Genomic DNA, 16,312 nt, shown 5'->3' on the forward strand with positions numbered 1-16,312 from the left:
TGTTGCTTAAACACTTCTCAGAGGGTCATGTCTGGCTGGCTACAGGTTCTCACAGGTGCAGCCCTGGCAGGTCAGAGGAACTGCAGTGCGGCTGATGGGAAAGGTCCCAGGGGACTGTGGGCACAACCTCGTCACGGGTAATGGGAGACCACGGGACCTGGAGAGGCCACCTGATAAAGGGAGATGGACAGGAGAATCAATATTGCTAAGAGAGGAAGTCGGGCTGAAACTTTTTGGAAATCGGAGTTAGTCTTTGGACCTGTGATTCCAAAAGGCTGGAAGAGCAGCAAAAAAATCTTTTGATGAAGGAGACATTCATCTAATAAATCTAACATTTAATCCATGTTAACATACAGTAATATCAGAACTCATTAATTAATGATATACTTGGGAAGCCAATAAGAACACATTTATTCATGCAGGCATGAAAGATTTTTGAGAGGAGTCATATCATTTTTCATTAATTAACCCAGGAGGTTTCCATGGCTATTGGGTTGACCTTGAAATCTCTACTTCTGTTGTCTTCATTTCTCTTGCAAGGATGAGGTCTAATGTCTTAGGTCTGGAAGAATTAAGTCTGTTTTCCTCTTTTTGAGGTTTAGTTTTAATGTTTTGCTTTTTAATTGTGGTAACTTCTGCACATTTTAAGTCATTTATGAAACTCCAGTCTTCTTAATGTCTAGTAGATGACTAATCCATTTTTTCCTTGCTTGTATTTTCAGATTGAAGAATTTCGAAGGCTGAGGACACACGTGAAAGGGGCAGAACTTGTGGAGGGCTGTGATGGGATTTTGGGAGACAATTTTAGACCCACGCAGCCACTTAGTGACAGAGTCATCAGAGCTGCATTTCAATAGCCTAAAAGAACAGGAACAAGCCCGCCTTGACCCCCGGGTATGTGCAGATGAAGTAAGAAAATGGGCACATAGTTATGTAAACCTACCAGACCAAAGGCACTCTTGTGGTGATCTGGGTAATTCAGCAATATGAATTTTATTTCGATAAAGTTTATGACCCTTTTTCAAGCTCCATTAATTTAGAAGTGAAATTGTTTTATAAAATTTTCATAGTGTTGAAAAATATCTGCAGTCCTTATATTTCCCACCAGAGTGACCTGTCGTTTCAAACTTTGCTTTACTGTTGGCTTTCATAAGGAAAGGCAGGCTGAGACAGAGAAATGGGGGTGTGCAAGCACCCCTTCAGTACTTTACTGTGCTGAATCCCTGAAACTTCAGGGATCACCTCCTGATGACTGAGGACCAGAAAGGAAGGGGCTAGAGTATCTGAGCCTCGGAGCGGACCCTCATTCTTTAGTGCAGGTTTGATTGCATTGTTTTGGTGTGTAGGACTGGGCAGATCTGTTATGAATGAAAATACTTGTCCTATGGAAGTGCTGTTATTTGATAATCAAGAAGCACTGATTAATAATCTGAATATGGGTTGTTCATTGATCAAAAAATAACATATACGTTTTAATATATTGAATTCAATATATATATTCCTTGCCCTTATGGAACTCCAAAGTAAACATTGCAAACATGGAAAAGGTAAAGTCTACAAAAATGACTACATACTGAATTATTTCTGTACCTTGCAAATTGTCTAAGAATGCATTCATAGGTCAGCACCTGGCTGACACACTACTGCTTCCTGTGAGAATAGTATCTGTTGAAATAATTTCTTAGGTAAGCAGGACAGAGATTTAACTGTTTAATGGACCATTGGGAGTATATAATCACATACTATGTGAATGGTACAGTGAATGGACTGAGGAGTCACAGATGAATAGAAATCTCTGGCATCTAGAAGCTCACAGTCTCATGAACTAGACAGTAGACACAGGAATTTTAAAAGGTGATCATTTTGTCCATGTGTTTCCTAATCCATTTTTCTTGCCTCTCTCTTATTACTGTATTCTATGCACCCAGTATTCCAGACAAACTGTCTTTTTTCTTCTGCGACTGTGCTTTGCTCACACAGTCCTTCCCACCCTACCTCTTGCCTGTTGATACCCTGGCTCCCCTACAGGCCCGACTCAAACACCGCTCTCAGCGTGAATTCTTGGCTTCTCTTTTAAACTGCACCTCTTATTTCACATCCTTTCTTCCATTTAGTTTTCCCATTTCCAAATAGAAATATATCACTTGTATATTTCTTATTTTTTTGTTAGATTTCAAGCTTCTTAAGGGTTGAAACATGTGTATTTTACTTTGAAATCATTGTGACACATAACACTTTGTATTTTGAATGTCTAGACAAATTGGAAGTTTCTTAGAACTATGCATAATGTATATTCCAGTCATTCATCCATTCTCAGTTTCTGTGTTAGACAGTACAATTTCTCTCACCTTTCTAACTTTGGAGCTGATGAGAGCCAGGCAAAGTTGCCTTTGGTAGGAACGAGAAGAAACTTTTAGTAATTCATATATTGGTAACAATGGAGAAAATCCAAGAGTGCTTTAAGCCAAGCCTTATAGTAGAGGCTAAAAACATATTTAGTTAAAAATCATTATTGAGTACCTACTGTGTGATTGATTCTGGGTATGTGGAGTTGAGAAGAACAGATGTGGTCTCCACACTCATAAAACAGAGACTGAGGTCGGGAGCCTGACATAGAAAAATAAAGAGTTAAAAACATGCAACTATAAACTGTAATAAAGTCCACAATCGAGAAGATGAAAGAATGCGATGATGGGTGTTTCTGAGAAAAGGAATATCTTCTGCAAAGGTCCTGTCGAGGGGCTTGTCCTTTTGGAGGCGGTAAGAAGTTAATGCACTGAAGCACCTGAAAGAAGGCACAGTGAGTCTGGGAATAGAATCACAGTGGAAAGTTAGGCAGGGCCTAACAGACCCTCTTAGAGGGTCTATCAGCCACATGAAAGCACCTCTATTCCCTTGTCCATGAGTTGAGATCTTATAAAGACCTTTACTCAGGGAGTGGCCTGATTCCATGTATGTTTTGAGCTGATCACAGGGATTGGATTATAGTGGGCCAGGGCAGGAGTAGGAGAATATTTCAGAAATCAGGTAGCCAAGGTGAAAGAGGGCTTAGATGCTAGACTGGGAGCAGTGAGGGTGGAGAGACGTTGATGTCTGTGAAACACACCCTTGAAAATGATAGCTAGTGATAAATTGGATGAGGTGGAGAAAAGTGGAAATATCAAAAATAAGTTAGGGGGCTTGGGGTTTTGGAAACTGTGTGGATAGAGCACCACTGAGTGGTGCAGGAAAGCTGGAGGAGGCTCCGTTTGGGATGGAAGAAAGACAGAGTTGGGTGGTAATGCCCAGAAGCTGAGGGGGCTGGGCTGCAGCGAGGCCGGGGAGGCTCTGTCAGCTACTGCCCCTGCCCCACCCTGCTCTGTGGGGACCACGTGGGCACTGCCTGTGCTGTGATGATCCACAGCTTCCAGAACAGCCACAGAGACCTCTCCTTTGGGCCTGGGAAGCGGCAGAGAGGCAAGACCCACATCATGAAGTTGGTAGACACGGAGAAGGTAGCGGATGAATTGCATATGCCATCTCTCCCTGAAATGATATTTGGAAACAATGTTTTAGGAATCCAGCACTGTTCTGGTTTGGGGGATTGAGTTCAGTGCTACAGATGCTTTACTATAAGATGTGTCAACAACTACCAAGGAGGGCTTAAAGTAGCCTGTGCACAAGAGTGGCGAAAAAGCAGGACGGAGGGTGAAGACTACAAGGAAGTTATTAAACTGTGTGATTGGGCCTGTATAACAGATTATTAGGAAACATTACTTGGAGAATCATTTAACTTAAAGGTTGTACCAACAACAGATCATAATAGATATAGAGAAATTGAAAGCTAGAGAACAGATTAAGTTTTTTGAATTTCTCCTGTTTGAGGATGAACTTTATGATCATGGAATTTCAAGCCTAAGTGTGAAAATTAAATAACGCCTTCCAGCTTTTCCCTGCTGTTGAGGTTTTTCTTGAGTATTGACGGAGTGCTTATCATAACGAACAACACAAGACATCACCATGGAGGCCGGCAAGAACTATGTGTTATGAGAAAATATGTCACGAGAGAGCAGAATTGCTCATTTAATGCATGTTTCACCTTCCCGCCACATGAAAACTAATGAGATTCTATTGCATTCACTGATCAAAGAAGCAGTTTGTGAAAAGCTAATATTTCCAGAAAAAATTGATCATAACCCCATAGACTCACAAGAAATTGCACTTGTGGAAGAGAATGTGATGTACCATATACTCACCATGGTGATGTTGGAGACCTTGGCTATTGTCATGGGGATGTTTTTATTATGAAAATTAATTGACTTGTCTGTGTGCAGATTTTCTGCAGTCTTAAAGGAAAAAAAATCAAAAGATCGTTGCAGACCGGTTCCACTTAAAAAAAAAGAGTTGAGTGGGAGCACATTGAATAAGAGATGCCTGTCACTCACAAGTAATGGGCTTGCCATGAAGGTAGCTGGGATTCTGACAGTGGAGAACAGAGGTCCGAACTGAATACGGGAGTCACTAGCGTAGAGATTTTACACTGATGCGTAATGTTCTAATGCAGCACAGGCATTAACTCATTAAATGTTCATAAAATCTTTATGAGTCTTTACGAGTGTGTTAACCAAAGCACAAAGCTCACTTGCCCAAAGTAATACAGTCTCACAGCGGGACTCGATGTGGGACCCGGGGAAGCCTGGGTGGCAGAGCCCTGTTTCTTGGCTTCCTCACTGGAAGTCAAGGTGGAGCATGATGAGGGGTGCACATGCCGTACACAGGATGATGTTGAGTAGGAAGGGAGAAGGCAGAGATGCCGAGTCATGGCAGCTCTCGATTTGCTGAGCTGGGAGGGGAGCAGAGGCTGCAACAACAGAGGGGATGAGATTGAAGGAGACTTTTTTTTGTTAATTGACATAAAGTTGACAAACAGCATTGTGTAAATTTAAGGTGTACATCCTGTTGATTTGATACACTTAAGTATTGCAATGTGATTACCACAGTAGCATTGGCTAATGTCTATCACGTCACATAGATAGCATTTCTTTTTTTTTGTGGTGAGAAATGAGACTTCTTCTTCTTTATTTTTTTAAACAAAATAAATACTAGAAATTCTTGGTATTTTCGGGGGAATGAGCCAGTAGATGGAGGGGCTGAAGGCACTGTTTCTCAGAGGGGTGAAAAGTTGAAAAAGGATGAAATCCTAAGCAAATCTGGAGACTGACTTTTTTAATGGAGTAGACACTTTATGAGCTTTGATAAGAAGGAAGAAAAGATGATGGTTTATAGTCTTCGGGATTCTATAACTTGTTTTTATTATTTCAGGAAGAATGGGGTGGCAGCCAGGAGGGGCAAGAGCAGCAGGGAAGACAGGAGACTGGAGTGGAGTGAGGGGTCGGAGGCTGGGCTTGTGGGAGCAGCCCCCGTGGGAAGGGCAAGAAGTGAGGTGTGAAGAGGTTTGATGAACATGAATTTATGATCTTCTCCAACCTACGCTGAATTTGCTATCTGTGAATATCAGTAACTATGAATGACACTTTTTAATGAAATAAGTTTCTCTTGAATTTTTGATCCATATGTCCGTAGACCAGAGTTACCTCTCTATAAATATTTAAATAAACAGCACTATTTTATTGCTCTTACATATGCACACACAGTGTGAGAGTTTAATGTTAATGAGATTATGTATATTTTGGATACATCATATTCACAATATGATAGATAATGTATAATTTTCAAAGTCTTAAATCAATTATAATTAAGGTATTTTAAAAGAAAAATGGATTTGTGTCCATTTCTTGGAGGCTAAGTTTACTTAAAGGGCATCATTTTCCCTGAAATTCCAAAGAGTGGTGCAAGACTTCTTTCAAAGGAAACTCCAATTCTGTCTTCATCTTTTTATGAGTATACTTTTGATCATTTTATCTTAAAATATGTTATACAAATCTAGTTATAGTTTTACATAAAAATTATATTGGGAAATCAGACTTATGGATGTATGCTTTTTATTTGATATTTAATAACGCCCTAAGGCAGGTAATTCAAATTTTTATTAAAGTGAAATGATTTGACAGTCAGACTTTGAATTTAATGCATGAATGTTTCATTTAAGCTCTTGGAATTGAAAAGAAAAAAACCCTTTTTTTCCTAGGAGTTCTCTAAAAAGTGTTTAAAATAATTTAGATTTATTTTAGCTATGTTTTACTAAAATAACTTTAGTTTTTAGACTTAAAATGGCATTTTTTTGCATGACATGTCTGGACATCTGGAAGGCTTTGATAATCAAGACTCATTATTCCCATGAATAATCTGTGGCTTTTCACATCACCAGTTAAGAAGTATGAACTCTGACTTTGTACTTGTGTAGAGAATTAGCATATAACTCACCTAAGTGCAGTGCTAGTTCAGGTTTCTGGGAGCCAGTGGACATTAAATGATCCTTTACCTGTTGAATTTTCTACACGACATGGGAGGACCAAATCTTACTAAAAACAAACAACAAATAAGAACAAGTGTTAGGTCCAGTTTATTTGTTACTCTTGGTGTTATAATACTGGTGCTAATAAGTGGTTATTTGCTTATTTGTTTCACTAAGTATTAGCCCATTTTATCTATCTATCTATTTATTTTAAAAGACTTTATTTATTTATTTTTAGAGAAAGGGGAAGGGAGGGAGAGAAACATCAATGTGTGGTTGCTTCTCACACACCCCCTACCAGGGACCTGGTTTGCAACCCAGGCATGTGCCCTGACTGGGAATCCCACCTGCAACCCTTTGTTTTGCAGGCTGGTGCTCAATCCACTGAGCCACACCAGCCAGGGCTAGCCCATTTTTAAAGGGCTATTCTGACTGTTTAGATTTAGCTATTTTCCCTGTGACTCAGGTATCATTAAACTGCACATATGTTTACAGTAAGTATAATTAATTGTAATTATTTACTCTGTAAAAAGCAATGCCACAAAGCTTGTTAAATAGTTTTCCTTTTTCTACTTCTCAGTGGAAAATATAAGTATGCCCTAAATACATCTAAAAATTCCCCAAAAAACATAGAAGAGAAAAAAGAGCATGTATTAAGCAGCCATCTCTGAAAGATCCCTTTGTCGAACTTGCCCTCATTTTCTTTCTGGGTCTTTGGAGTCACCCTTGACTGTGCTGAACTCCTTCCCATGTGTACTTCTGAATTAATAATGTCATCTTCTGAACCTTAGTGAACTATATCTAGCATCAATTCCATATCAGTTTTCTTTAATAACCTAAAAGAGTTGTATGTTAGGAAAGGATAAGGCATTATAGGAGAGGAGGGGCTGTATGGGGAAAGGGAGAATGTCAACTCGGAATGACCAGCTAGCTCAGGGTGTCCAACCTTTGGGTGTCTCTGGGCCACACATTAAATACACTGTGACATGTAATCACAAAAAAACTGTCATAATGTTTTAAGTAAATTGACAATTTTTTGTTGGACTGCATTCCTTACCATCTTGGGCCTCATGCGGTCCACGGGCCATGGGTTGGACACCCCTGTTAGGGAAAAGCTATTATCTTTCTGGGATAAATGGGAAACCAAGAGCCAGATTTTTAGTCAATAGAACCTGTACTCTTCTCAGTCTAGTAATTTAACATAATGTACAGAACTAGAGTGAAGAATGAAAGCTCAATGGATGTAGCTATTTTAAATTTATTGTTTCAGAATTTCTTGAAAATGCAATGAATTTTTTAAAGGGTTTCAAAATGATTTCAGGAAAAGGCCCTGATGCCAGGGGTACTCATCCTGTGTATTGTGTTTTGATTATGTGATATAAAATTATTATTAACCCAAGAATGAAAAATATCAAAACTGTATAGGCATTTCTTCAAGATTACTAAACAAGGAAAACATTTCTGGCTTCCATATTTGTACCTTTTTTTATGTTTTAGAAAATGTTAATCATTTATTGCACATAAAAATTTCTGAAGAATTTAGTTTTCTTCCATCCCCCATGAATTCATACAAAGTTGTGTTTGGGTAGAAAGGAAGAGAACATTTTGCAGAATATATATTAATATATTCTGATACCTTAAATGGGTTTTATTATTTTAAACCTAAAGGATTTATTTTCCATAGGAAAATCACTGAGAACAGATTATCTTCTCTAAACATGTTCTATTATGCCTTTTACCTCATGAATGCTCATTTTTGGTCATTTCCTCAAATCAAATTTTTAGCTTGTTTTTCCACTTTGAGACTTATCAAGAAAACCTTATAGAAAGACATGCACATAAATTTCTTCCTCCTTTATCCGTTGTGTGTTCTCTCTTCCCTGATAAAGTCCACAGAGATTTAGGAAAGCAGAGGCGTCGTAGATCTAGGGAACTCTAGAGTCTCGGCACTCGCTGTCAGAGCTCTCACAGCTCGGTCTGAGGGGCCTGCTCTCTCTGTAGAGACTCACCCACGCCCACAGCTTCTGTTGCCACTAAATACAAATGATCCACTCATTTATATTCCTAGACCAGGTCTCTCTTTTTAGTTCTAGAACCAAGTGCCTGACTGTCAGTATGACTTTTCTTTTGGATGTGTGAAAGGCATCCCAAACTCAACATACACACAATTGAATTTACAATGCTCCTTCACAGACATGGTGCTCATAAAGTTTTCTTATAAACCCAAGTCATACTTGACATTATTCTTCCACACCTCACCTCAAATTTCCACTTGTCCTCCAGTTCTGCAGATTTTCCTTCTGACAGCTCCAAATTCGTCTATATCAAGTTCTGTCCGGAAAAAGTCCAACCATATTAATATAACAAGAATGGTTTGCATGACACTGAAGTAATCTGGCGGCCAAGGAGAGTGGACTGGAATGTGCATGCGTGAACAATGATGACTTCACTGTACTAGTCAGTGGGGGTGGTAGAAGATGTTGCGTGAGCATGTGTACTGTGCGGCCGTCACATTCAAAATGACTGAGTGAGTAGAGCAACAAATCTGCATCAAATTTTGCATTAAGCTTGAACATTCCTCTGCAGAAACTATTCAAATGATTCAGGAGGCCACAGCTATGGGAATCTGGTGATTGGCAGCTTCATCAGACAATGCGCCTGCTCATGCATCACAACTTGTGCAGTTTTTTGGTGAACCATCAGATCACCCAGGTGACTTAGCCCACTACAACCCAGATTTGGCACCCTGAGGTTTCTGGCTTTTCCAAACACTAAAATCACCCTTGAAAGGGAAGAGATTTCAGGCTGTCAATGAAATTTAGGAAAATATGGCAGGGCAGCTGATGGCAATTGGGAGAACTGTGTGAAGTCCCAAGGTGCCTACTTTGAAGGAGACTGAGCCATCCTTGTCCTACGTACAGTGTTTCTCGTATCTTGTATCTTCTTCAATAAATGCCTCTGTTTTTCACAGTACATGGCTGGATACTCTCTGGATAAACCTGATGTCTCCATCTTTATCATCACAACCCATCAAGTTAGCATCATCTCTCACCTAGACTGTTGCAACAGCATGCTCCTCTTCTGTGTAGTATTGTTCAAAAAAGATTTATAAAAATAACAGACATGGATGACATAGGGCACTCAAATGTGTGTGTCAATTCTGAGGAATTGGTACAAGAGTGTTAAGTAGGATTCCAAATCCACACCTGAGCACAGTGGAAAAGAACCATTTTCTATTAGGGGCTGGTGGTGGTATTGTAGTTTGTTATTGTCATCCACATGAAATATAGTATTGTTGCCATCTGATTTAAATGCCTCAGCTAGTGAGATACAGTCTTTTAAAATGGGCTTTGGAAAATTTATCTGCATTAGATCTTCCAATATGTAATTTCTTGTGGTGTTAGTAATTACAAGGAAATACAAAAACATAATGAAAGGATGAAGTTCTCTAACTTTCTATTTAATATTTTTATTTCATTGTGTAATAGTTATGGTCCTGATGATTATACATAGCAAAATGCTTACTATATATAGCTTTCACTTTCCATTACAATGCTTCTTAAATCCCTTTAAAATTTTTGAATTCTTGTCACTTCAGTGGTTAGAAACTCATAAAAACCTTTACACCTTGTCTGTAGAAAATATTTTCAGGAACAGCTTAGAAGCATGGAGTTGAAATGGATCTCAAAAAGTTATTTAATCTAGTCTTCTGCCTGAGGAGGTCTTCAACTACATTATTCTAGATGGCTGCTTCCCTTAGCTAGAAATGAACAAGCTAACAAACCTTTGTTATCTGACAATACCAACTTCAGAGATTTTTTACTCCTGCCTAATGCAAAAAAGAAAGAGAAACCCTTATGAAATACTGTCTGTAGAGTATTAACTAAACTGGAATGCCATTTCAATAGTAATGTTTTTATAGTTTGCCATGAATAAATATTTCTGATTACTGTAACTTGGTTATATTCCAAGTATCCCAAGATTTATATATTTTCTCTTTTTGCAGCATGTGAGAAGTCCTATAACCTTTATGCTGCAGAGAAACTCATCATTTTTCACAGATACGAGTGTTCATTCTGATGTCAGTATTGGGACAACCACTGGGTCTCCAATAACTTTTCTTTCAAGAATGATTATATTTAGTGGTTCCCAGCAATAAAATCACTGTGATTCAGAATAAAAGATTATAAATAATAATAACAGTGTTATTAATCATCTAAGTTAGTCATTTGTGGCACACTCCTGTACCTGAAATAGTTCCATAGGAAATAATACTAAAATCCACATTTATTTGTAATTACACATAATACAAACCTCTCATTTTAATAGTTGCCCAAATCCCAATCCAACTTAATTTCATTGAATTTAATTTTTGGACTAAAAGCATTAAGCTTGAACTAGTGAAAAATGTATAATATGTGCATTTAATTAAGAAGTAATTAGATACTCAATCACCCTTACAACACACCAGAGATTAGGGAAGAATGAAAAAAAAAAAACCTGATGCACTGTAGTGTATAAAATAGTTATGTTAATTAGTTTAGTGCTAATTGAGATTGAGAAAGTGTTAAAGTTTTGTAACACAGGTTTACTTCTGAGTGACTTTAAAAGCTAATAGTGTTTAATGTTTTATGATACTCTGACGCAAACAAATGTAGAAATGACTACCCTATATGCTTTATCTTAGAGTTTTAAGTTTATACATTCATTCTACATTTTGAGTGATGGAAATCACTGAAAGTGAGTGACTTTCCAATCACTCATTAGTGAGTGATGGAAAGTAAAAAAACATACCTTTTGTAGTTCAGATATTCTGTTATATTTCATCTAATTTAATCTTCACAATGATTCTGTGAGGCATGTGTTTTTATTTTCATTATAGAGATAAAGAGACAGGCTGAGAGAGGTTGATTAACTTGCTCAAGGTCATAGCCATTAAAGTGCAAAGAGAGGATTCAAACCCAGGCAGGTTTAACTGCAAACCCTGAGCGCTTTCACTACACCACATTTCATGTAACAAGGGGCAGATAATTATGAAGTCCTTTATATATTTGCCTTCTTATCCTTTTTCAGAAAAGTTCCTGGGAATCAGGTTTCTGGGGGCAAAGGACATGCATGTTTTCATTTTTGGTAACATTGCTAAACTACCCTCTAAAGAATGTGATGCTAATTTTTGCTTATATCATTGATTATTTCATAGAAGGTGTTTTTGCCATTTATTTTTATCAGTCACTTTGTATAACTTTCATTGTCTCTCTCATCTTTTTACTCTTCACTTTCTTGAAATGTGTTCATGTCCATCTACCAATTGAAATGGCTGTGACAAAATTTATTTTTGTTTTATTTCTCTTTTTCTTCTTTGTTCCCATGTCTCCAAATACCTGTTCATGGCAGAAAATTCAAACGAAGAAGCAAACACTTCCTGAACCCCCCTCTCAGTATAGCTGTCCCCAACGCTGGGGCATTCTGGTGAACATGGGGATCTGTAGCAGGGGCAGGGATGGCTTGGGTTCCATCCTGACTCCCCACTAATTAGCTGTGTGACCTTGAAAAAGTTACGAATACTCTAAGTCTCCTTTTTTCAATCACTTAAATGAAGGCCATAATAGTGTCTACCTCATAAAGTGGTTGTGAAGATGTGATGAGATAATGTAACCAAAGAGTTTAATTTTGGTCCACAATTAAGTGTTCAATAAATGTTACCTTCAACATAGTTTTGTCCATTTGATCTTTCCTTATGCACGCATGTATTTCGAATGGGCATATGGACATATGCTGGTCCTTATGCAGTGACATTATGCGGGCTGCTTTCTCTCTATTTGATGATGTGTGTTTTCATGCCATTGAGGACATGGTATACTTTTAAATAATTTTACATAAGTTGCCTTTAAGTATGTTATAAAAGTAACTGAGCTATTCTTTCGTTATTGTACATTTAGATCACTCCCAGTATTTTGCTATAATCAACAATACTCTGGTTAATTTATGCATTTATTTCCTTAAAAATTCTTAGTAATAAGATTATTGGATCAGAAAGTGAATCGTAATATATATGTAATATGCCTATATATTGTAATATATTGTATATGCATATTACTCTCCCCCCAAATTACACCAGTTTATGTTTCCACTAACCATGTGCCTAACTACACATTTATTCTTTTTTACCTTTATCGACATTGAGCATTTTCATTTTTTATTCTTGCCAGTCTTATTAAAAGTGACGGTTACGTTATGTTAAGTATTCCTGTGAATACTTGATTTTATTCTTGAATTTCCGGTTCTGTCCCGTGAATCTGCCTGGACGTGAGCAGCAAGCGCGATGTGTGTGTCAGGAGTGTGCGTTTTCGTGTTTGGTGTGACAAGGTCCTTTACCGATCTTCTCAGCAGAATATTCCTGGCTACTTTCACATGCTTCATTCTCCCAGAGAAAATGTAGAATCATTTTATCAGAAAGACTAAAATAAAGAGTAAAAGGAAGAGAGGGTGAGAAAAAGTGAGGGAAAAAGAAAGGAAAAAGAATCTTGCTAGAAAATTTCCTTTAGATTGCATTGACTGTATATAGAGTAATTTGAAGAGAATTCATATTCTTACAATATTAAATCTCTTTGTTAAACAAACATAAACAGGTCTATGTTTACTTGAGTTTTTCTGTTCTTTATACGTTGGTAGTTCTCTCTTCTCACTAAATTTACGTCAGGGTGTGTATTTGGGCTCTGGAGTCAGTCTGAGGTATAGCTTGATGAGGAACATAGCACCCCCACATTCAGCTCCACAGCTTGGGTAAATTGTGGGTATTCTTTCAGCCTCAGTCTCCTCATAAATGAAATGGGGGCGCTGAGAGTCCTATCTCTCAGAGACATTGTGAGGATTAAATGAAATATGGTAAAATGCGCAGGGCAATGCTTAGCATAGGCTTAGCATTCAACAAATGTGGGCCATTACTAATGTTCTTATTGTTGTAATCAGCAACTTTGATTAGTGTCATTTTCCATTAAAATGATATATTGCTTAATATTATTTCATTGGAAAAATAATTGCTTAAGTCTGCCCTTGGCTTTCTTACTATTTTTTTCTGTAGTTTCCAATAATATTTAGCTGATTGTTTTGAATTTTCTAAGTAGACCATGATCACATCTGAAAATGACAATTCTAGCTCCTCCATTCTAATTTTAATACTATTTTATTGCACCATCTAGTACTTTCAGAGTAATGTTAAATAAATTAACAATGATGCCTGGTACCCATTTTTTATTTCTGATATGCTTGGTTTTTATTTCCAAATCCAGAAGCATTGTCCACTCTCTTTCCTTTAAATATTCAAAAGCATTTGTTTCTCTCGACCTCTGTCTGTATTTTTTGTTCCTCTTCATGACCTCATCCTGTTACTGGTGGGTACGTCATAATGGAAAGACATTAATTTTTAGCCTTCTGTTCTGTGTATGGCAGTATTGAAGGGGCTGCGTGAAAATATAAACACAGACATAGACTCTCCCTGAAGGAGCTTGCAGCCTAGTGTTGGGGGTTAATCAGGTGCACACCTAACTTTAGATCATAGCAGCGTGTGGAAACTGCCCCGAGAGAGGTCCTACTACTGAACAGGAGAAAGAGACCATGCTGAAAGAGAGAGTCCCTATATCTAGCATACAGCTGTTTTTTAGATGACTTATTTTGGAGAGTTTACATTGAACTATCTTACTTAAAGAGGGAGGCTTTTGTGTGTTATCAGTGAGCTGAGCCAGACTCACCAAAACTGAGGTCAACCTGGTGGCCTGCAGTGGTTTCTGAGAATTAGTGCATGCGTGCACATGTGCTTCTTTATTTTTGATAGTTGTTCGGGGAATTCTGCAATAGCGATTTGATTTGCACTCATTCCCCAGGGTATCCTTGTAGAAGATAACAGGGTTCAGAAATAGTCATATGAACAATGGCATCTGTTATTATATTGAAATATCCGATAGTTTAGAAGACTTCTTAAGATATGGCCATACTTCAAGGCCTCATTACAGACGATGATCATTGTATAATAGAACATTCCCTTTCATAGTTAAGCTTTCTTATTATTTATATATAGATAAATGGGTATTTGGAGCAAGTCCCAAAAAAGAGAAAGTCAGCCAGATTACCTTTGCGTATTCCAAGTGTCATTTCTTTAGATTGATGTACCAAATAAATTTGTATTCTGATTGCCAAAGAATACAGTTATTATGAAAACTTTAGAAAATACACAAATATATAAAAAGGAACTTTTATTGTAATGAACTATAGAAACGATCCCTGAAAGTATAGTCTTGGAACTTTTATTTTAAATACTGGTAATCCATTGAGCGCAGGTGGTTAATTTTGTTTCCACCACAAATTGCAGTAAAATAACAGGAAATAGATTTTTTTAAGTGCACAAACCTACAAGGATAGCAAAAACAAAAGAGGAGACAACAGCAACAATGTTTTGGAAGCTGGAAGCAGATGGTTGTGTGATAATGGATTTAGCAGATGTGAGGAGCCAGGCTGTTTACATGACAGAATTTCTCAAAAGTCCCAGGAATTGGTGGCAACAGACATCACTAGAAGTTGAAGTGCAAGGAGGCTCCAATCATCTGTGTTGGTGAGAAGCTGTTTAAAAAGCACATATATCCCCAGGTCCACTCCAAATCTTTGGTGGTTGCCTGGTGATACTCTCTGGAGATGATGAAGAGAGTCTTTTGTTAGGGGCCATAGGCACAATTGATCAGTAATACCACACATCAAATAACATCCTCGTACCTTGTGTTCCCCTCCTCCACCCCTGCCTTGGCCTCCAGTATATTGGTAGTAAGGCCCCTACCCAGACGGGTGGCTGGAAGGATCTTTCTGGAGAATATTATACCCAGGGTCTTCTCTACTGAAATGTACCAGTCAGCTCATCCTGTGGTAAGGGTGTAACAGATAGGGCCCCTGTGTGCATGGACCCTCCAACCTGGTTTCTTGTAGTGGTGGTTCTTAGGTATGAGCAGTTAAGGATATTTGAAGAAGGACTATAACATATAAGAGTCTAAAACAAACAGAAGAAGGCAAGGTATAAGAAATACCTAGGAAGAGAAAAACTTTTAAAAATGCAGCTCTCAGATCTTCAGAGAGGTAAGGAGAAAACTTGCAACCATTGCATAAGAATAGGATGCTACTAAGAAACTGAAAACATGAAGGAAGAAATGAGGACTTCAGGTCAAGATGGTGGCATAGGCAGACATAACTCTCTTCTTAGCTCAACTACATCAAAATTACAAAAAAAAAAGCATAGAATAATCATCACTCAGAACCATCAGAAACTGAGTTGAATGGAAGTCTGACAACTGCGGAATTAAAGAAATCACATCCATACAAATGGTAGGAGGGGCACAGACACAGAATGGGCTGGTCTCATATCCATGAGATAAAAATACAGGAGGAATATATCAGAAGTGAGTTCCAGACCCACACCAGGCCCCCCAGCCCAGGATTCCAGTGCCAGGGAGATAAATCCCCACAACTTTTGGTTGCAAAAAACAGCAGGGATTGAGTTAGTGGAAGAAACTTCTGGAGCCCCAAGCAGTTCCTCTTAAAGAACCCACACTTGGAATCACCTCCCTTGATCACTTACTTAGGTCATGCTCCCCCTGAGCTCCAGCACCAGGGTAGCAGCGTGAAAGGCACTAGTGGCATACAGGGAGAAAGTGAAATATCTGGCATCAGGACAAGCAGAGGCCATTGTCCCTTTGCTAAACTCTACCCCCGCAGAGCTGGCAAGCTGGTGCCATATCTGAGACTTCACCAACTTGGCTAACACTGTTTGACTCATCTTGGAGATCCCCAGAGACTTTGCTCCACGCCAACTCTTGGGCCCATCCAAGCTACTTTCCCATAAGAATGGCTGGTCTTGGCTCTTAAATCTTAATCAAACAA

At 38.3% G+C, this 16,312-nt stretch overlaps 1 protein-coding gene and 1 pseudogene across 2 annotated transcripts in view; both read left to right on the plus strand.

Annotated features, from left to right (window-relative positions):
• CA8 (carbonic anhydrase 8) overlaps positions 1 to 16,312 on the plus strand; it is a 101,332-nt gene that overhangs the window by 77,449 nt on the left and 7,571 nt on the right. For both annotated transcript variants that reach the window (XM_037167503.2, XM_037167512.2), the window contains one exon: positions 723 to 894. In XM_037167503.2, the coding sequence (XP_037023398.1) occupies positions 723 to 857 (135 nt within the window). In that variant the 3' untranslated portion in view covers positions 858 to 894. The remainder of the gene's footprint in view (positions 1 to 722; positions 895 to 16,312) is intronic.
• Positions 903 to 5,622, plus strand: LOC119065460 (TIP41-like protein; annotated as a pseudogene).

Source organism: Artibeus jamaicensis, unplaced genomic scaffold, assembly GCF_021234435.1.
Source record: "Artibeus jamaicensis isolate MK-2021 breed Jamaican fruit bat unplaced genomic scaffold, CSHL_Jam_final scaffold_916, whole genome shotgun sequence".
Classification (NCBI taxonomy): domain Eukaryota; kingdom Metazoa; phylum Chordata; class Mammalia; order Chiroptera; family Phyllostomidae; genus Artibeus; species Artibeus jamaicensis.